At 40.3% G+C, this 22,749-nt stretch overlaps 2 protein-coding genes across 5 annotated transcripts in view; one reads left to right on the top strand and one right to left on the bottom strand.

Moving 5' to 3' along the window:
* Positions 1-7,721: 7,721 nt before the first annotated feature.
* On the top strand, positions 7,722-16,657 carry tmem267 (transmembrane protein 267). The gene is made up of 3 exons (XM_004538377.4): positions 7,722-7,809; positions 9,925-10,389; positions 13,744-16,657. Exons 2-3 carry the CDS (start codon positions 9,982-9,984, stop codon positions 14,077-14,079), a joined length of 744 nt encoding a protein of 247 aa, XP_004538434.1. The 5' UTR covers positions 7,722-7,809; positions 9,925-9,981; the 3' UTR covers positions 14,080-16,657.
* Positions 16,658-18,385: 1,728 nt separating this feature from the next.
* Positions 18,386-22,749, bottom strand: part of il11ra (interleukin 11 receptor subunit alpha) — a 51,040-nt gene continuing 46,676 nt past the window's right edge. For 2 of the 4 annotated variants that reach the window (XM_012916624.4, XM_004538378.5), the window contains exon 12: positions 18,386-22,213. The gene's annotated coding sequence lies outside the window, so the exon portion shown is untranslated. Of the gene's footprint in view, positions 22,235-22,749 lie in introns of all 4 variants that reach the window. The other 2 variants (XM_012916617.4, XM_004538379.5) reach the window with 2 other exon arrangements.

Genomic DNA, 22,749 nt, shown 5'->3' with positions numbered 1-22,749 from the left:
GTTCACAGACAGAAAAGAAATAAAGTTACACTCGACCTCCTATACCTCTCCTAGCAGAGAGGGAAGGAAGAAAAACAGGTGGCAGGGGATTTGTGTCTGTGTCCCTTTCAGCCTTGTCTACCAATAAAGCCAACTGTCATTTCCCAGGGTTGCATCTGTGCACTTATCTTTCTCTGTTCCTCACCAAACACGGTTCTCTAATTAACATTTGAGAGTGAATAGATGAGAGCTTCTCAAAGGAGAAGAGGACGTTTTGATCAGTGCAGCAAAGGTCAACCTTATATGCAAGCTGGTTCTGCTTGCAGAATATACACGGAGATAAAAGTGGAAAATATGAAATTTCCTCCACAATGCACCCTGTGAGTTTTCCCTAATGACTTGTGTCATCATTTTAATCTCTCACAATGACATGCCACTCATAGATATAACGGCTGAGTTCTGTGAACGCTGTAGCATTGTTGATAGCCGAAACGAGATGATCAGACGGGTTGTAAACAAGTAGCAGCTTCACAGATACATAACATCTGCACCGATGTGCATGCAACAGGAAATATGAGCAGAGCACTGGAGGTACGGCTGGTCAAAATTTCCCTTTTGACCTTTAGCTTTCACTCTGGCTGTCTCGCCATCTCACTCGTCCCTCTTTCAAGCTCTCTTTCTTCCATTATACTGACAAGCTCTGGCAGGCCGATTTGGAGGCCGAGGACAAATCAATACACCATCTAACAGCTGTCAGCTGCAGTTCCCTGTGTGTGCGAGAGCAGACAAGAGAGTATCTGCTTGTGTAGTTATCGCGTTCATTACTCTTTCTTTCATTCCTTTCTTCTCCATCTGCTTATACTGATCTGCCCTTTGCTTTTTTTTTAATGTCAGTGTCAATGAGGAGTCAACTAATATTTACAATGACAGTGCATGACTTGAACAAGGAGGGTACACAACCACGGAGGTTTCTGTTCTTTGTGTTCTTTGTATTGTTTTTATTTTATAGCTAAAAATAATTCTGTATGATGACATTTCATTCTTTATAGCTTTAATTAAATCACAGATGGGTTTTTAGCCATGCTCTCTTTGTCCACAACCATGATGTGATTCATATTAACCTCAGATGTATTGAGAGTGTGTGTGTCTTTGTATGCGTGTGTGTGTACCATCCAGAGCCTGTCAGTTCCATCCGCCTTGCTCTGCTCTAATGACTAGTTTGACCTTTCATAGAAAACTGGATGAATGACATGATCTCTGCGTCCATATCACTTCTGATCTGGCTTTTGGCTCTGACCTCTTTAAACATTCAGCTTACTTCCCCTCTATCCACGGCCTCACTCAGTCAAACTGTTTTTGTCCATCTTCCTAATATTCTAACTTCCTCATTAAGCTAATATTTCAAGACGTTTGCACACCCAACTTCTCTCTGAGCATTATTTCACCAGTTTTCACACCATTTTCAAGTCAGATGAACATCACCGCACACGACTCGCTGAGCACACGGCTTCTGCTTTTGGCAGCAATGTGTTGTTTGCTCTTCAAAAAGTCTCTTTTCAAAGGTATTTTCTTTGTGCCAGATATGCTAACAAGGAATACTCCAAGGCAGCCTCTCTTTAATATACACTCACTTGCTACTTTATTAGACACTTAAGTAAACTGTGTTAGGCTGGCGTTAATTTTGCAGTGATTTGCCATCCACATATATGAAGGAAAAATAATATTAGACACATATTTCATTGCAATGCAGTCCTGCACAACAACATTGCAACAAAAGCTGAAGCAATCTGAACTTCACAAAGGCAGAGTGTGTGCCAACGATGGACTGCAGGAAAGAACATTTTCCCATTATTTTAAATTGGGTGCCAAAGTTAAAACTTTTTGACTTAAAATGATCTTGGAGTGATTTATTTTACACGCAGTGAAAATCTGCCAAATCGAGTATGCAGAGCTACTCGCTGTGGTGACCCCCTGTGAAATTTTTATGTACGGCTAACCCATCTGTTATGTTTCTCAGGGGACAGCAATGATGTCCCTGACTCAGTTTGATCCAATAAACATTGCAGGTTTAGTTATTTAAAAGGGTTAGAGACCAAAAATCCCAATAAACAGTGTTTATACATAATTTGTCATTCCATTAGAAACCATTTCAATCACTATATTGTGCAGTAGAGTTGTTTACCTCTCACAGATAATGGTTTACTGAGAATAATTCACCTGTTCTTCATAAAAAATAAAATTTGATAAAAATTTATTTTATTGGAAAACACTGGAAAAACCTACATATTAAATGAAATAGTTTTACATGACATTTTCTTTTAATTTTCTTTTTTAATTTTAATTATTTTTCTGGATTTTAAGGGAACTTTACATGTTACACTTTACATGAAGCTGCATCTGAGAATCTGGATGAGCTGACGGACACTGTGACATCATACATCAGTTTTTGTGAAGATGTGTGTGTGCCAACCAAGACCTTTTGCACATACAACAACAATAAACCATGGTTAACTCCAAAAATCCAACATCTTCTTAAGGCCAAGGAGGACACCTGCAGAAGTGGTGACAGGGCCCTGTACAAGCAGGTCAGGAACACATTGACCAGGGAGATCAAAGCAGCTAAAAAGATCTACTCCCAGAAGCTGAAAGAACGGCTCTCAACCAACATCCCTGCGTCAGTGTGGAGGGACCTGCGGGAAATCACTAGCTACAGACACTCGGACCGGCGGCTGCCTCGGGTCTCTGCTCCTCCTGCCTCCCCTTTCCCTCATCCACCTGCTGGCCTCCACCACTTGCTAATGTTACTGAATCTGTGGAAGCTACGCCATAGCCACCACCAAACAACTGAGTTATTTTTACACACTGGTCAGCATCCAGCTGGCCAATCCACCACCTTTCGTTGTTTATACCGTTACAAAAAAATAAATCATCGGCCCACAGAGCAAATGCCTGGTATGCCCGATGGCCAGTCCAACTATGGTCGTGCCATCAGTTAACCCTTCGCGTGCCAGCTGTGGCATGCGTGCCTAGGGTTGCCGACCCCTGCTCTACACCAATGACTCCATCTCCAAGAACTCAGCTGTTAAACTCCCGAAGTTTGCAGATGACACCACCATCATTGGCCTCATTCAGGATGGTGATGAGTCTGCATGCAGGCAGGAAGTTGAGCAGCTGGTACTCTGGTGCAGTCAGCACAATTTGGAGCTGAACATGCTTAAGACTGTAGAGATGACAGTGGATTTCAGGAGACATCCCTCAACACTGCTCCCCCTCACCATATCAGACAGCCCGGTGTCCTTGGTACCACCATCCCTAGGACCTGAAGTGGGAGACCTCCTCCATCCTCAAAAAGACCCAGTAGAGGATGTACTTCCTGTGACAACTGGGGAAGTATAGTCTTCCACAGGAGCTGCTGATCCAGTTCTACACTCCAGTCATTGAGTCTGTCCTGTGCTCCTCCATCACAGTCTGGTATGGTGCAGCCACTAAACAGGACAGGTGCAGACTGTATGGGTATCATTGGCGCCCCCCTCACAGACAACTCACACCCTGGACACAGACTTTTTGACCTGCTGCCCTGTGGCAGACGGTCTAGAAGCCTGCAGACCAGGACCATCCGACATAGGAACAGTTTCTTTCCCCTAGCCATTTCCCTCCTAAACAGTCAAACTGTCACACTGCTCCCACTAGCAGACTGCAGCTGCACCTTATGTACATTCTGTGGTATTCATTTCATTTCTGTCATCCTGTATTTTATGTATGTAAGATTTAGATTGGTTATTTATTTTTGGTTTACACACCTTTGTGTATGTATGTGTGCATATGTGCATATGTATGTGTATATATATATATGTATACACGTAAGTGTGTGTGTGTGTGTGTGTGTGTGTGTGTGTGTGTGTGTGTGTGTGTGTGTGTGTGTGTGTGTGTGTGTGTGTGTGTGTGTGTGTGTGTATTGTGTCGTTTACATATTGCTGTGATTTACATTGCTGTGCTTGAGAGTCACCATCTACTCCTGGGACCAAATTCCTTGTGTGTGTTTGCGCATATACATGGCCAATAGACACGATTCTGATTCTGATTCTGTTTCTGTTTCTGATTCTGATTCTGATTCTGATTCTGATTCTGTTTCTGATTCTGATTCTGATGTGTCTTGTGTTAATTTGTTAATGTCAAGCCACAAAAAATAAAGCAAAAATAGTCAACTTTATTTAAAGAATTGTCATGCATTTGTCCACTGGATGGCAGCATAGGCAGTGGGTCTTGCTGTGCGCTGTCTATGGTCCTGAAACAGTCAAAACCCGAGTGTTAGGTCTCTGCGAGTCACCCCATGGTGCTAACTGAGTCAAGCCCACGCACATCTCAGGTTCTTTATGCCCTGTCATTGGGTGACCTGAAACATCCAACACTTACACACACTCTATTTGTTCAACAGAATTTGATTATGAGGCAAAACCCAAATGCCATCAACTTCTTGTGATCTGTCCTCAAAAACAAAAATAGGTCATCATTGTTATTAATGGTGCTTGTTTCATGTCACAACAAAGTGACTTGAAATGATGGATAATGAGGAAAAGAAGGAACGTTTCACCGTGAGAAGTGACTTTCTGCACGGCAAGGTGGCTTGAATCCCAAATCATGTTCGCATCTAGAGTCCAACCAATCACAGGCCTGCTCCACAAATTGCTTGTCAGCCTTACACATCGAGCTCACACATGCTGATGACAACACTCGACAGCACTGACATCTGTGAAGTACTGCAATTGTAAGTCAGTGACACAAAATGAGAGGTCATGTTCGGCACAGCCGCTGTGGAACATTGCGGCCTAATATTTCTGCCAAGCACTGCATTGAAGCCTCGTTCTCAAATTGTGGAGATTCTTGTGATTGTTAGGATCTTGGAGAATTGAGGCATGCCTTCCATGAACAGATAAAATTAGGCAAGATTTAGATCAATCAAGGAACTCACTGCACAAGCTTGATGACTCACATATTGTGAGTCTATCATATTAGCAGCTGTCTGCATTTCCTTCCGTGAAATCCGCACAGTACATTGTGAAGCTGAAGAATCCAGAGCATTTCACAAAAGGTTTGTGTTTTCCAAATGAGGATTTGTGTGTGCAGCAGAATGGTCTGTCAAATGTCAAAGCAGACGCGCACTGCAGCACCATTCAATACTCAAAAATGAAAAAAATAAAATAGATAAGTACATGTGCAAGTGGAACTCGGTGTAACAAAGGGGGGACAAGAATACAAAAAGGGCAGACAGAGCATAAATGTAGAAAAAAACCCAACACATCTAGATTGAATTTGATCTACAGGGATACAATAAAGAGAAACTGGCACATTAAAGGCATTCCATTAAAAGAGATTAGACTCTGTCGTTACAGATCTAATCTCGGATCTTTAATAGAGACATTATTAAAATTGGATTTAATATGAGTGGTGAAATTAAAATTTATTGCATGGTAAGTTTCAGGATTTGAACTGACACACCTATTTAAATACCTTCCACTCAGCAGGTTTGCCTAATTTGAAATATGAGAATTAATATTTTCCGCCAGCCGGGGTTCAATATTAGAATTATTCTGCCTTGCGGATTCACTCCAGAAATGCACTTTTAATTAAACTTGAGCCCAAATGTATTTTAGAGGCATGAAATTATTATTTTGGAGACTTTTTTTCATTTTTGGATTATGGTGTATGTAATGGAGAAGTCTGAATGTAACACTGTGATAAGTAAGAAATTATTATTTTAATAAAATTTCCTTTGGTGTTTATTATTATTTGGGTGTGTGCTCGTTTAAAGTGTTGAGATACATTTTGTAGACTCTTTCTCCCTCTTGTGGCAACTTGTATTAGCAAATTTATAGGGAAAGGAAAGGAAAGGAAAGGAAAGGAAAGGACAGGACAGGACAGGACAGGACAGGACAGGACAGGACAGGACAGGACAGGAAAGGAAAGGAAAGGAAAGGAAAGGAAAGGAAAGGAAAGGAAAGGAACAATTCCTTATATGTAACTCTGATCTCCTCTCTAAATGTTTTGATATTTCTGCAGCACAGTGCTTGGCAGTTTGGCAGTTGGAGTGAGAGCACTGTTAATTCCCTGGTTTGCTTTTTAGTTTGTTGTCCCACTGAAACAAATGACACTTGATGCATGCTTAGTCATCCAGGTAAAGGTTTGGTTCATTTCACAGTGTTTACAGTGGGAACAGGAAGCAGTGTGTTCACATGAACTGAATCACCTTTCTGCTAAAAGGTATTTCTTGTACTTGTGTTATGGTACTCTTTTGTCAGTCTGTTGAGTCATCTCCACCCACTCCACCCTGCCTGCACTCTCTTTATCATCTCTCTTGTGTACTGTCTGTTGCTTATGATGGTTGACCCCAGGTATTTAACCTCATCTATCTACAATACCTCTGCTCTTTGCATCGTGACTGTTACACTTGTCTCAGTCTTGTAGTTGTCCTGCTTTTACTGACTTTTATTCCTTTTCTCTCAGAGCATGCCTCTGCTTCTATAGGCTTTCTTCCACCTCCTCTCTACTCTCACTACAGATTACAACATCATCTGCAGACATCATAGTCCACAAAGACTCCTGCCTGACCTCATCTGTAAACCATCGCGAACAAGAAGAGGCACAGAGTTGGTCCATGATATAATCCCACTCCCTCCTGAAACCCATCTGTCAATTCTACCCCAGAACTCATCACTCACTTGCTGTCTTCATACAGGCCCTGCTTCCCCCCTGACCTCCACTATATTACTAAAAGTATTCACTCACCCATCCAAATAAATCAATTGAGTTGTTCCAATTACTTACATGGCCACAGGCGTAAGAAAGCAGGCACCTAGGCATGCAGACAAAGAGTTGTAAAAAAGTGTGTCGCTCTCAGGAACTCAGTGTATTCCAGAATGGTACCATGATAGGGTGCCACCTGTGCAACAAGTCTAGTCATGAAGTTTTCTTGCTACTAAACATTCCACAATCATCTGTTGTAACCAAGTGGAAGCAGTCCTCATAACTTCGTGTGGCCTTCAGATTAGCTCAAGAAGACTGCACAGAGAGCTTCATGGATTGGGTTTCCATGACCAAGCAGCTACATTCAAGCCTTACATTGCCAAGTGCAATGCAAAGCCTCAGATGTAGTGGTGTAAAACATGGTGCCACTAGACTTAAGAATGGAGATGTGTTTTTATAAATCACACTTCTCTGTCTGGCAATTCAACAGACCAGTCTGGGTTTGGTGGTTGCCAGGACAACAGTACTTGTCTGACTGCATTGTGCCAAGTGAAAAGTGGAGGTGGGATGGTCCCAACTTTCTGGAAACAGTTTCAGGATGGCCCTTTCCTGTTATAACATGACAATTGGAACAGAAAAAGGCCATCCATGTTTTGAAGAATTGTTGGTGTGGTAGACCTTGACACCTCTGCACAGAGTTCTGACGCACAACCTGACAGAATACTTTTGTTGGTCTGACTCACAAATGTGTTTCTGGAAGAATAGTCAAATTCCCATTAACACACTTGTAAACCCTTCGGAAAGCACTCGGAAGCGCTGGAGCTGCTATAGCTGCAAAGGAAGCATGCATTCACATCATATTAAAAATGTGATGTCAGTCAAGTTCATATGCGTATGAAGGCAGACGAGCAAATATTTTTGGCAATATAGTGGATTTGAACCCTTCTGGTCTTCTAGCGATACTTTGCTGGTGGGTCCCACTCATGCCCTGCGAGTGGCAGCAAAGCACCGCTGAGCGTTGGCGCTACAACACAACACAGCAGAAGAAGTGTGAACACTTCAGTAGATTTACGGATGCAGGGAAATGGGGTAAGGGTTGGTTTATTTTCCAAGCGTTTCATCAAAAATGACATAAAAAATCTCCTATTGATCGGTTATACATTTGTTCTTAATTTTAAATCGGGGACGATGCCTGTCATGACGTGCAATCCATCGCTAATCGTGACAGCTGCTGTCCGCCTACACATAGCAGCATCTCTGTCACTACTAGCCACGTAGCGCCTAGCACTGTCTGTGGTGTTATTTTAGCTCGCTTATATTGGGTCTAATTAAGATGTCTTTAATGTTTGTTTGACTTTAATGTCAAGTCAAACAAACATTACGCGGACCGCAAGGAGCTTTGCAGGCAGGGACTTCAGCTGGAGCCGCTAGCCGGTGACAAAAATAACCAGCTAATTAAATTTTCATTCATAGGAGCATCTTCAAGAGAAGCACTGCTGTTGCATCATCAGCTGGTAGTAAAAGACAAAAGCAGGGCGCCTTTTGAGTCTGTCCTACATTTCGCTCAGTTGCATGAGACGCATCAGATCTATTTTTGCATGCCCCCATGGTCCAAAAAATAAAAAATAATCTGGGTGTTGGAAAGCTGTGGATTTTCAGGGAACTCAAACTGTCTTATGTGTGTGAACTTTGTATTTGTTGTTCAGTTCTCCACAGTACTTTATTATGTGTTGTTATTAGGTATTGTTCCTATGTGGAAGGTGCGGGGTGGTTTTTGTTTGCTCTTTTCATATAGGTATGATCTGTAACTGAAATACGTGCACTTACTGGACATTTTATTCGGCGCAGCTTGCTAGTATTGGGTTGTTCCCCCTTTTACCTGGTATGGATTTAAGCAGGTGCTGGAAAGATTCCTCCGAGATTTCCTTTAGCGCATAGGTGTCAAACTCTGGTCCGCGGGCCAAATTTGGCCCGCAGCCTAATTACATTTGGCCCGCGAAGCCATACCATATTATTATTAGAGCTGGCCTACTGGTATTATACAGCTAATATATATATTGTTTAGTATTAAGCTTTGCTTGTTCCATATTCAGTTTTTCAGCAAAACTTGTTTGAGTCCATAAGAAAAGATTCATTCTCATATCTGGAGGAAGTTTTTTTTTCCAATAAATATTAATGTTAGCCCACAACCTTGTTCCAGTTTTGAATTTTGGCCCACTGTGTATTTGAGTTTGACACCCCTGCTTTAGGGTGTGAGTCACATCCTAAAGGTGCTCTGTTGGACTGAGATCTGGCGACTGTGGAGGTCACTTGAGTACAGTTTAAGAAACCAGGTTGATGATCTGAGCTTGGTAACGTTGCATCTTATCCTGCCAGCCAACAAAAAGGGACAGACATGGTCAGAAACAATATAGGTATGAAAATTTAAATAAATAAATAATAATATATATAATATAATTGTGTTGGCCCTGCGACAGACTGGCGACCTGTCCAGGGTGTACCCCGCCTCTCGCCCTATGACAGCTGGGATAGGCTCCAGCGCTCCCCGCGACCCTGAAAAGGATAAGCGGAAGCGAATGGATGGATGGATGGATAAATAATAATAACATTGAAGTTTGTTAAATGAGCCCATAGTTTCATTTATCAGACACACATTTTTCAGGTGTTTTTTTTTCTGCTTTTCATACATGAATTAATTTAAAATTAATTATCCTTTATTTTATGCCTTTATATTCAATTTTTCATCTGTCCAGTTTCATATGCACTGATTCATGTCAAATGAATATATTTCACCTTTAAAAGGCAATGTTGTCCACATTTGGAGACAGGATGGGGGTGGCGGTAGTGGGAATTTTACAGTTGGATTGTTTTAATTGTTATTTTATTATCAAGAACTCATTGGTTATGTTTTGTCTATAAAAATTCCCCAGTTAGGTTTGAGTTGCAATACAGTGGAAGCTGCTTTTAGAAAGCCCTCAGGACAGCTGACATGTGTCCTCTAAAGAATCTAAATAAGACACAAAATATGCTTCCTGTTAAAATACATCAGTGTCAAAGTCTGTCACCAAAAATAAGTAAATAAAATAAAATTTGTGTCCATGAACATGCATTAGAGTGTATGTGTGTGTGTGTGTGTGTGTGTGATTGCTTCACGTTTGCTCAGATAAGCAGTGAATGATGAACCTTTTATTTCCTTTATTCCAGTTTGCCTGAATCTTGCTGACCTTTAATGCTGACTGGCCCCTCCAGCCATCTAACAACATGCAAGGATTCTACTCCAAGCTCGACTCCTCCCCTTCTTCGTCCCCCTTGTTGGGACCTGGCCTCAGGGGAGATGGTGCTCCCGTACCTCTCAGCCTGGCTCTGGAGACGGAGAGAGCTCAGGCCCTCCTGCAGACTTTCAGTTCCGCCTCCCTGCTGGCGTCGGCAGGACTCGGGATGTTCTGTGTGGTGGCAGACCACGTCCTACAGCTGTCTGTCATACAGCAACACTTGTGGCTGCGTGCTGTCTTGGACAACGCCACGCACGGATTGGTGGGGCTGTGGTCATGGGCGGTTGTTATTGGACTGAGGAAAAAGAGCGATTTATATGAGGTGTTACTCGCAGGGCTCCTGGCATCAATCATAGACCTGGACCACTTCTATATGGCTGGATCCTTATCACTCAAGGTAAGACTTTCGCCATAGAGGGTTAATCTGAATGCTTAATAAGCTTACAAATGATAGGGTACAAAGTATTCCCTAAGTCCTTCACCTTTCTCTTGGAGAGCTAATTATTTAGTGATTAAGTCTTAAATGCACCCATACATGTGCCATTATAGTAGATTACAGGACACAATGTTCATTATAACCTTCCCACTGAGAGAAAACACTGAAACAACCCATGCAGAAAATTTTAATTTCACAGACTTGTTTTTATTTTTAAGCCTCATGAGTTGCTATTTATCAGGGATTGTAGGTGTTTGTGTTTGGCAGCAGCCATGTTTTTCTTGTAAATGTGTTCAGTTTCTTTGTCAGATAATCCACGGGGATGCTAAATCAAACGAGCGAGCCAGGAGAACCAATGCTGGAGTGCAAATGGTTTCTACTCCAAATGGCCACTGAATATTAATAAGTTTGGATCCTTATGAAAAAGATTTTTTGGGGGGTATTTTGCCTTTGTTACATAACAACAGTTAGACACAGAAGAAATGATGGGAAAGTAAGTGGCATGCAGTAACAGGCCTGGGGCAGAATTCAATCTGGGCTTTTCTGATATGGATTTTATGCCGGGAACATAGCACAATCCACAGGGTGAGCTATGGTGACGCACCAAGAAAAATACTACTTCATTTTATATGTATGTTAAAAAATGACTGTCATCCATTACATCATTGAAATATTGACTATTCTTTTGGTCTTTCAGCCCAACAGTGTAGCAATGTATCAAAAATTTAAATTGTATCTTTAGACACTTTCACTGGCAGAAACACAGCATTGGTTCTCATTTCTTTAGTTGAATCTACAAAAACATGTTAGTAACTTCTTTCATTGTGTTACTGATAGAGAACACACACACAGACAGTAGATAACAGTTTAATTGACAGGCATAAAACTGTATGTCAGCACCAACAAAGTGATTCTCAAAGAGCAATTAGCTAAACACTTGGTATATCTTAGCATGGTGTGCAGTGTGAAAAAACTGAACAGCTTCTATAAGTCATATAAATCCAAAAAGTTCCAGCAAAGATCTAAGAGACGCATCTGACCTGTCAGTTGATCCATCTACATATACATATGCATACATACATTTAGAGTAGGGCTGCCACGATTTGTCGACTAGTCACGATTACGTCGACTATCAAAATCGTCGACGACTGATTTAATAGTCGACGTGTCGTTTGAAGCTTTGTAAGATCGCAAAAGACGCAGGAATAATAGCAGGATTTAAGAGTGTAATAACGGACTGAAACAGAAGATGGCAGCACAGCATGTACAAGGATGCCAGCTGCCGTTAAACCCCGAAGAAGAAGAAGCAGCTGTGTCCCAGAATTCATAGCGCGGCCCAGCTTAGTTTCCAACAATGGCGGTAGCTAGTTAGTTTTAATATTACTCTTATTATTCTTTCTGGGTCACAAAATAAACGTTTAACATATTTTCAGGCGAGAATGTAGCTGTGTAAACCTCAAATATCTGCTCAGTTTATCAGGACACCACATATTTTCAAAAGCGCTCCGACGTTTTCGGAGACGTCTGTTACCCACTAGCTCGATAGCTAGCCGGGGGCTAGGTCACTAGCGCCGTGAGAACACCGGACTCCCGGCAAATTGTTTTCAAACCCACCGCCGTCTTTCGCGACTCAGGTTAATATGAGTCACTTAGATAACTTAAAAATGTTGTTGTTTGGCTTTTTTTTTTTTTTTTGTATTTTATTTGTTCCTGAGTAAATCGGTTTGGCTGAGATTAAAGTTATAGTTTTTACACAGCTGAATAAACGTCAAGCAGACAGCTGATTATCAGAAGTGTGAGATGCTGGAGAATATACTCCGGTGTCCTGTTATATTTTAGATAGCAAGGAGTTTATTAAACTTTACCGAAACAATCTGCAAATTTCATTAAAATTGAATAAACTATCATCTTGTCTTTATTTTTAGTTAGCACCTTAAAAGCTTAAAGCTGTAAGCTAATGATAGTTATATAAGAGCAGATGCTGCTGGTGCAATAAGCTGTAGTTTTACGTCCAGTGATGGTTGCTGCATTTTATTTTTGAAGGACTTTTTGTTTATTTTGGATGATGATGATGATCTGATTAGTCGACTAATCGCATAAATAATCGGTGACTAGTCGACTATCAAAATAATTGTTTGTGGCAGCCCTAATTTAGAGATGTACCTCATTAGGGCTGCCACAAACGATTATTTTGATAATGACTAGTCACCGATTATTTTTGCGATTAGTCGACTAATCAGATCATGCATGCATCTGCTCTTATATAACTATCATTAGCTTACAGCTTTAAGTGTTTAAGGTATGTGCTAACTAAAAATAAAGACAAGATGATAGTTTATTAAATTTTAATTAAATTTCCAGATTGTTTCAGTGGAGTTTAATAAACTCAGCTGTCTGCTCCTTGCTATCTAAAATATAACAGGACACCGGAGTATATTCTCGAGCGTCTCACACTTCTGATAATCAGCTGTCTGCTTGACGTTTATTCAGCTGTGTAAAAACTATAACTTTAATCTCAGCCAAACCGATTTACTGAGGAACAAATAAAATACTAAAAAAGGCCCAACAATAACATTTTTAAGTTATCTAAGTGACTTATATATCATGTTTAACCTGAGTAGCGAAAGACGGCGGTGGGTTTGAAAACGATTTGCCGGGAGTCCGGTGTTCTCGTCGGCTCTAGTGAGCCTTGCCCCCGGCTAGCTATCGAGCTAGTGGGTAACAGACGTCTCCAAAAACGTTGGGAGCGCTTTTGAAAATATGTGGTGTCCTGATAAACTGAGCAGATATTTGAGGTTTACACAGCTACATTCTCACCTGAAAATATGTTAAACGTTTATTTTGTGACCCAGAAAGAATAATAAGAGTAATATTAAAACTAACTAGCTGCCGCCATTGTTGGAAACTGAGCTGGGCTGCGCTATGAATTCTGGGACACAGCTTCTTCTTCTTCGGGGTTTAACGGCAGCTGGCATCCTTGTACATGCAGTGCTGCCATCTTCTGTTTCAGTCCGTTATTACACTCTTAAATCCTACTACTCATTCCTGCGTCCTTTGTGATCTTACAAAGCTTCAAACGATGCGTCGACTATTAAATCAGTCGTCAACGATTTTGATAGTCGATGTAATCGTGACTAGTCGACTAATCGTGGCAGCCCTATACCTCATACGTGTGTGTGTGTGTGTATGTGTGTGTGTGTGTGCTGGAGCATGACTCATGACAGGATCTCCACAGTACAGAACACTGTTGACATGGATTGACATGTTTCCAAAGGATATATGTGGTGCTAACGCTGTCTCTCACTGCTCTTCCAGGCTGCTGTCTCACTCCCTCAGCGTCCACCGCTGCACTGTTCCTCTCTCATTCCCATCATCTGTCTCACTCTCCGCTTCCTCATGTGGCTCGGGCGCCTCAAAGACGCTTGGTGCTCCTTGCCATGGATGCTTTTCATTTCCATGGTGACACACCACGTCCGGGATGCAGTGCGCCACGGCCTGTGGGTGTGCCCATTCGGCAACACGGCGCCGATCCCATACTGGTTATACGTCAGCACCACGGCGACGCTCCCTCACCTGTGTTCAGTGCTCATGTACCTGACGGGAACCAGAGATGTGATATTCACTAAACACGGGGTGGCCATCGATGTTTAAGGCATCACCAACTTTGGATCACCTTTGGATAAAAATGTTCTTAGTTATTTAAAATAATTATCAAATACCTTTAAATTCTGAAGAACACGTATATATGGCTATGAAGACATTTTTCAGTTCATTTGACATAAATAATGAAAACTTTTTGTTTTCTTTTCTCACAAAGAATGAGAAAGCTCATTATATTATAAGGAAAGCAGTAAACGTTTGACTTTTCATTGGTGGAGATGGCTGTAAAATACTAAATTAGCTTTTTGAAATGGGAACATCCCAATATAAGTGCCAATCACTGTTTTTGTTTGTTTGTTTGTTTGTTTTCCTTTTCATGGCATGGATTTGTATCAGAATCCTCTTCAATAACCTGGGGACTAAATGTAAAGATGTGAACCCTCTTTTTACTCATATCTTTTTTACCAGGGCTTGCCCAACTTTTTGCTCACCTACACAACACCTCACAGACTTAAACCCCGATGGAGGTTCATCACTTTTACTGTCACTATCCAGCCTCATTCAAAGGGCGCTGAAGGAAACGTCAACCAAAGGCAAAATCAATTCCAGGCTCTGCGAGACGTCTTTCAGTTTCACTCTTAGTGCACCTCAAAACTGTTTTTCTTTATAGTACGTTAAAAATCTGCCCACATACGGTTCTTTATTTCCCATGTCTATTACCAGCAGCTAAACAAAATGTCCTCTTTGGCTGTTAATGCTTGTAATATCCAGCATGTCAACATACTGCAACTTTCATTTTCCTGCCTGGAGAAGCCTTAATGTGCACTCAGTCATAACTTTTCCTGTAATGGTCAGTTTTTAGAAATCAGTTTGTAGGGTAAGTTGAGCCAGCCACAGAAATGGATAACATCAAGTCTCCTTATTCCAAAGGTGAAACCTTGCCAACAGTGAGTTATATGTGGCTCAGAGGCTTCTTTACTGTGCACGTCAATCATCACAGGAAGGGAATGAATCCCCTTTTAAGACATGCTGTAGTAAAGATGCTCAGTTAGGTTTTGGCTTCCTGCTGTTATGTATTTCTTTGACGGCTTCAAGCTCGGCCCTCGTCGTTTGAGCAAAAACTGTGACGGACGAGTAAAGTCGGTGTGATTCGGTGTCCTGACACAGCATGGAGTGAAACTTGAAAAAAAGTTGAGTTTAGATTTAGATCATCAAAATGGAAGAAAGGGGACATGCTGTGTTAATCATCTGTGCGTGGTTCCAGCATTTTTCCTCCCATAATGCTGCCATATTTATATGGCTAACAGTGTGAGGTACAGTCTGTATCAGGGGTGTCCAACTCCAGGTCTCAAGGGCCGGTGTCCTGCAGGTTTTAGATATCACCCTGGGTCAACACACCTGACTCAAATGATTAGTTCATTACCAGGCGTCTGGAGAACTCCAAGACATGTTGAGGAGGTAATTTAGCCATTTAAATCAGCTGTGTTGGATTAAGGACACATCTAAATCCTGCAGGACACCTGACACTTGAGGCCTGGAGTTGGACACCCCTGGACTATATGCTGAAATTTAGCTTTTCAGCGGTGAAAACGGGGTTTGCAGGACTGTTTGTTTTCACTCATTATAATCACTTTGCTGCATTATCAGCAGCAAAGATATACCACATATAGAGTTTTTGTCATTACACTGTTTTTAGATGTAGACCAAATAACATAAACACTCATTAACAGTATTATACACTGGTTTAAATGATGCTTAGTAATGTTGTATTATAGTGGGTTTAGAAATGGGTATTTGAATATAAGCAACATGCTTTCAGTATAAGAGAAGGTGGACTTGAATTGTCTGTTTCCAGATGGAAAACAGGGATACATTTTTGTAAAGCTGGTGCTTGGTGATTAAGGTTGTAGTTGTGCCTGTTTTCCACTAGGTGGCTACTGTAGTTTCACTTTTGATGATCTTTATTTATTTATTTATTTATTTATTTATTTCCATTAGTAAGTGGAGGTAAGTCAGGAATATTTAGTTGTGATTGTGAAATAAAATAATGGATGAGGGGGAGAAAGTTTGAAAAGTGCTCATTGTTTGGGGGAAGAAAAACAAACAAACTTGCTGGTACATAATAGTTTGAAGTGCTCTTTATTTGATTTATTACAGGCTTGTCTGTTTTGTTGCTACTTTCTTGGAAGGGTCACGGAACGGATCGGAAACAACTGTTTGAGTAACAGAAGCGTTGAGTAACACTGGAGTTTTAAATAAAACAAAACCAACATAGAAGACAAAGGCATTGTAAAGCTTTGCTTATGACTACCAGGATGCGGAAAAACAGCTTTAACAGTGGCAAACAGAGCACCGGCCTCCACTTTACACTTATTTAACTTGAAGTTTAGTGCTTATGGAAGGAATTTACACGCTGGCTGTTGTCCCACTTTAACTGCCAGTGTCATTTTCTCTTTTATGTTTACCATATAACTTTAAGTGTTGGAATTTGCACTATTTAAGTTTTGTGCTTTAAAATAATGTTTTGTATTTTTGGACAAATATGTTTTTGGTTAATAGTAAAGTATATAGTAACAAGATAGTTTTAATGTAGTGTTATTTTATCTCAATAAAATGTATCCTGTGTATATTTGCTGTGTTTTTGTATAATGACTTGCATCTTTCTGAAGTTCTCTAAGGGCTCTGAAAGTTTTTCGTCACGGGGTAAGGTCTGGTTATTTGCTCAAAAATAAAGAAATGAGGGGGGTGGGCATACTTTTAGCTGTTCCCCTGTTTTCCACGGGATTGCAGAGGATCCACGTGTTTGATTTGGCACTGATTTAACATCCTGACACAATCCTATTTTTCTGGGCTTTCGTCCAGCAGTAGGAGTACACTAGCTCAGGCCTCCTCCGAGATCTTTTTGTGTGAAAGGCAAATGTGCAAACTGCCAGTCTTAACCTTTCACCACCAGGAGGCAGCATTTTACCAGAAAAGTTTTAGTGAAGTGTCAAAAAAAACCCAGATAAATGCAGCCTTTGGTCTAATAAGACTTTGGTTCAGTGGTGAGTACTGTCACCTTAGAGCAAGGAGATTCTGGGTTCAAACCTCACAAAGGAAGTTATCTGTGAAGGATTGTTGACTTTTTCAGGCCCTGCTCCAGCATAAGTTACTGTAGTGACAAACCCTGATAAGAAACGAACCACCTTCATAGTCCTAAAAAGCCAAGGTTAACCCTGACATTACCGGAGACAAAATCCTGCTTCACAGTGCATGCCTGGTGGGATAAATGTTCTAAGATCCCTCGTTAAGCACAGTTGAGTGCACAGCTATGAAACACTAAGCATATACAGTAATTGTCTGGTCTGAGATACATTAACCAAAAGGCTTACTTGGCAAAGCTCACTGTTGGTAACATAAGACAGTTACCTCCATTTATAAACTAACGATGGCAAACACGAGCAATAACAGCTTTTATCTTTCTAAGTGGTATTGTCTTAAACTGACCTATAGGGTCAGTACAAAGCCCTTGTGCCAATGTGCTAATACAATACTGTGTGTATTCCACTCACAGTACGTTTATACTTGCTCCAACTGATTTACACTGCTCAAACAGAAGCGCAGATTGGAAAATGAATCTGTGCATTTTTTTCCTTTTATCACCAAGATTATAGCTCTTTATTTGGCTGAGAGTGTCACGCCCGACTGCACCAAGTACACTATGAGATTTAAATATCAAAGGTTTCTGAGCTATAATGTACGGCTGTTATGATAGGCATAAACAGAAGCACTGAGAGCCACAATGAAGACTTGTCTTATTTGCACCACAAACGTTGCCTTTTATGTTATATTTCCTTACATGGTGTAGAGATATTCATCACCCTTCTTTGACTTTATTAGTAGCACTACCTGGTGCCACCAACTTTGTCTGTCTACGACAAAGTATCTTTGCGCTAAACCCCCCTGCACCACAAATAAGACTGTTGTCAAAGTGTGATGAGAATATCGGGGTTATTTCCTTCTAATTATTCATCTTAAAATTCCTTGTCACGAAGACAAGAAAAGGTAGCTTAAGCATTTAGACGTCAGAAACTGCCTCAAAGAGAAAAGGCCTTAAGGGGAAATTCTTTCAGCTTTTACACAACGCAAAGAACCAAACAATAACAGACATCTTTTTTTTTGAGTAACTCTAGACAATTGGATTTTTTTTCCATCAAACAACCAAAGAATAAACTGTGATACACAAGGAAGTAGATAAACTTTATAAAACAAATGCGCAGCTGTACTGAAAAGATAATGGAAACTACGGACAAAAGGTTAGTGAACCATAACATTGAATTTTCATGGGAAACAAAAGAGGAAAAAAAAGGAATAGAAGTGTGATAAAATAGTTTTTTTTTATTTCACAGACACCAGGACAGGAAGGAAGAAAAAAAAAACAGCTTATGGTGATATTTGTTGAACACGAGGAAACAAAAATGACTATGTACATCTGAGAATGGATGCCTGAGTTTCATCGGAGTTGCGAGAACTAAAAGTCAACAGGCTCCTCTAACTGTCACATATCGCAGAGGAACAGACTGTAAATGAAGTTTGTCCACACAGAAAAAAACAAAAAAATAACAAAAACACCAAGAAAGACAGAAAGAACTCCATAGGCATACACTTACAGAAAACATGTCACATTGAACCCTTAAAAACAAAATAGACAGGGTGAACAACAGTCACTGATATAACAATAATAATGATAATATTAGTAATAGTAAAAACACATCTTATTTATAGGCGCCTTTTAAAATATATGGCACTGTGCCCGGAAACTTGAATCTGATGGATGGTTTATACAATTTATCAAAGTTTACTTTGAATATTTATCATAAAAATATCTTTAAAACAGGTATTTCACTTTTACATTACTGTGTAGATTGGAAAAATATTAACTTTATTACCTGTAAATCCAGTAATTATGGCAAAGTGGCTTCTATGTTATATTTACCATCTTTTTTAAATTCCTAATTTGGCCTTATAAAACTGAATATTTAGTATAAAAGTCACACAGAGAGCAGGTAGTGGGTTCACTCTTGATTAAAGTTTTTTTTGACTGGACCTTGGAAGGACAAGACAAGCATAAGAAAAAGAATTTACTATACAAAGATTCAGCTACAAAGATTGTTTTAAATGACAAAAAGATGACATTCATTGCACCAATAGTAATATTTAAAACAAAAACAAAAAACAGAAGAAATTAAAATCAAATTTGTGTGCACATTCTAGTACAAAAGCTCCGAATGCATCCTTTTATATCTCACATCCATCAGAGCCCCGAGTTTACTGGAACACAATTTAAAAAGGAAGTAAAGGGCGGGTTCTCAAATTGACTCTGTGAATAATTTTTTAAATATTTCACTGTCTTTGTGAATGTTGCCACAAGAATGGAGGAAGGAGAGTGTCAGTGAAAAGAAAACATCCATTTGTGGTTCTATTTAAAAAAAAAAAAAAGGAATTAAACATTGGATAAGGACTAACTCAGTAAACACGTTGTCCATACAGTAATCGTACAGTAACACAGCTTCATATAACTGGGGGGAAAAACACACACACACAATGCTGGGAAGACTCACAAGAAATGGCTTAGCTCAGGCTATTAATACTATTGAAGTCTCCCTTCATTGACACTGTATTCACTTCCAATTCGTCCAATGAGTTTTAGTATTGACCTAGAGTGATTGACAGGGAGCATGTAATGCATTTACCTATGTAATATTGGTGTAGAATGACAGATTTATTAAAAAGAAATGTCCTTAACACAAGACTGAGCTAAACCATGTCTGTCAATCTACCCCAAAGATTATGTTTTTTCCTTACATATAAACACCACATATAACATAGGTATGCATTTTTTTAAAGTTTGATATACAATAATATACAAAAAAGCTTCAACTGGATCCATGCATAATATGTGGAGCTAGCTTGAGAGACAATACAGTTGCCAAACTGGGAAAAACAAAAAAAAGTTGGACTTGGATGCACCTTGTGTTTCTGAAATGACAGCCAGCAAAAGAAACTACACAGCCTTAGATGAGCAGAATGTAACAACCAAACCAGCAGAAAGAAAGAAAGAAAAATTGCTTCTCAAGCAGAAGAGCCTCTCGGTTCCATCTGTGGTGCAAAGCTAGCAGGACACAAGGTTTATAGGCACAGGTGTGAAAAGCAGGACTAAAGCAGACAAGCTGTATCGGAGGTATTTTTAAGTGTTGGCCACCCAGAAATCGAGTGTTTTCCGTGAGGCGATGGGTTTTGAGACAGATGTACAGTGAGCGAGGGTTACTCTTGTCAGTTTATTGCGTGCGTGCTCATCTCCACCACCGCCCAGCATGCACTGATCTACCTCATAAACTCAAAGGTTAATTGAACAGCTGATGCAGGTGGTTCTTGTACAATCTCTGCAGTTGATGGCAACTATTCGATCTGTGCCAATGCCCCGCTGTTTATTTCCTCTCCCCAAATGTCCCCTAAAAAACAAACAAAAACCCCAAGAAAAATCAGCATCCTAAAACCATCGTTTACATTCATTTTAGTAACTGCAGTGAAAGCCTAGTGCTGCGTACCCCTTTCGATGTTAGTTACTATGGTGAACAAGACCGTAGTAACCACCCAGAATGCACCTCTCTCGTGTATGGACAGATATGAGGCGTGCGAGTACACACATTGTTCCTAATGATATCAAATGCAGCACTTTCTGCATCACTTTCCATGTTTCGTGTTACAATAAAGCAAGCTACTTTGTAGCACTTTTTGCTTTTGTCCCCTCAAAGGCCCTTTGAGGGCCCCTTTTGATCTAAACCTTTGCCCTCATTTCATTAGTAACATCACTCTAATCTTGTAATTTATTAAAAAAATAAAAATAAAATAAAAAACATGATAAGGAAACTTTTTTTAACGGCCTCATTATGTCATATTTTGTCTTTAAAAGGCTGACTACACCAGTCAGTTTATGACAACAATTTTCATCTATTCCAATTAAATTTTAAGTTCCAGCTCTTCAGATTTACTACTTTCCTCTTTTTCTTATGATTTCATGGTTTGACTTAATAATGAATCTGAACAAAACATACTCCCATTTTTTTTAACACAATGACCCTGGGGTTATTATTATTGGCATTATTGGCATTGACAAAACAGCTGAATATGTATGCTCTAATATTCTCTAGATGACTAAGAATCCATGTATTTTCATAATGCTGGTGATCTGTGAAAGGCCAGTATCTTTCCCTCTTTCTTTTATGCGAGTCTTTCATTCGCACACATTTAGAAACAGTGAATGGATGGACAGAAAGAACTACAATAAAAGAAAAAAAACCTTTACTTAATATGCCAGACAACATAACAGGGATATCATGCAACATAAAATCACTTGTCATAAATGAAACAAAGTCTATTAAACCCCGGACCTCATTCTCTATGTCCATATTCTCCCTCATGCCAGCAGCAGGTGACAGGTTGCTCCCTGCCTCCCACCTGAGCCCATAATGCCCGTCATTGCTTCTTTGGCATCAGACACGCACAGAAATTAGCAGAAGTGTTGCTTCCTTCACAGCATTGAGTCGGTCAATCAGTCGAGGTGAGAATGAACATGTGTTACCTCTCACAGTGATTGAGAGTGTGAGGAGTTCTGGGTGACGAGTTGTTCCAGAAACAATGTTCCCCTTTGCTCCTGTTTGGCAGCTGCACTTGTTTTTCCTTATTTGTTGCTTAAAAGTTTAAAAAAAATGTTTGGGGAGACTTGACAGAGCACTGGTTATGAGTGAACTCATATGTCCCTGTGCAGTGTTGCTCCTACAGTCGTGTGTAGTAGTGAGCATTGCTGAAGTGAAGAGGACTGTCCCTATACCCATGGACGGCAGGTAGGAGTCTCATGTTGCATTATGGGTAGTGCACTTGTAGTCACTGAATATGTCCAAGGAAATCTTTCAAAAAAACTGTCCATCAGTCAGCCGATATAAACTGGTAATGACCTTACTTTGTCAACCTCTTTACATGAGTTAGTTCCTGCTGCCTTGGATTCTGGATGGACTCTTGAATGACGCTCTGTGGTTAATATAGCCAAATACGGACGGTCAGCATGTTAACAGCGGGGAATGGTACAGGCTGACACACTGGTGAAACCCCAGAAGGGGCTGATGGGTTAAAGATGTTTCAAATTAACCTGAGATGAGAGGAGAAAAAGCTGATGAAAAATGAAGATGGGAAGGGAGCACGTGAAGGAGAGCAGAGTAGAGGGAAGCAGGAGGGAAAAAGGTTTTACAAAAGCACAGATTTAAATAGCAGAGTTAGATGACAGATATACAGCCATACTTAGAGGGTTATAATCTGTGTGTGTGTGTGTGTGTGTGTGTGTGTGTGTGTGTGTGTGTGTGTGTGTGTGTGTGTGTGTGTGTGTGTGTGTGTTAGCCTTATAATCACAAGTTGGCTAGCTATCTGAAGGGTTGTCTGAATGTTGTTTATAGCATTCTTTTGAACCATTTTGGTTCTTCTTTAGGCAGTGGCTCACTAGCTTAGTGCTCTTTTGAGGGCATTTTGCTGTACTTATACAAATTTGAAAGAAGTGACATTTAATTAGGAGTTTAATTATCTCCTTGCCACAGAATCTGTTCACCATTGAAATGTCTGAAACTGTCAAAACTCCCAAATGTGCTCATCTAAACACAAAAACAGACAGGTATGTTCACATATGCAGCATAG

The sequence above is a fragment of the Maylandia zebra genome, linkage group LG7 (genome assembly GCF_041146795.1).
Source record: "Maylandia zebra isolate NMK-2024a linkage group LG7, Mzebra_GT3a, whole genome shotgun sequence".
Classification (NCBI taxonomy): Eukaryota; Metazoa; Chordata; class Actinopteri; order Cichliformes; family Cichlidae; genus Maylandia; species Maylandia zebra.
This window is presented reverse-complemented; position numbering and strand designations above follow the sequence as displayed.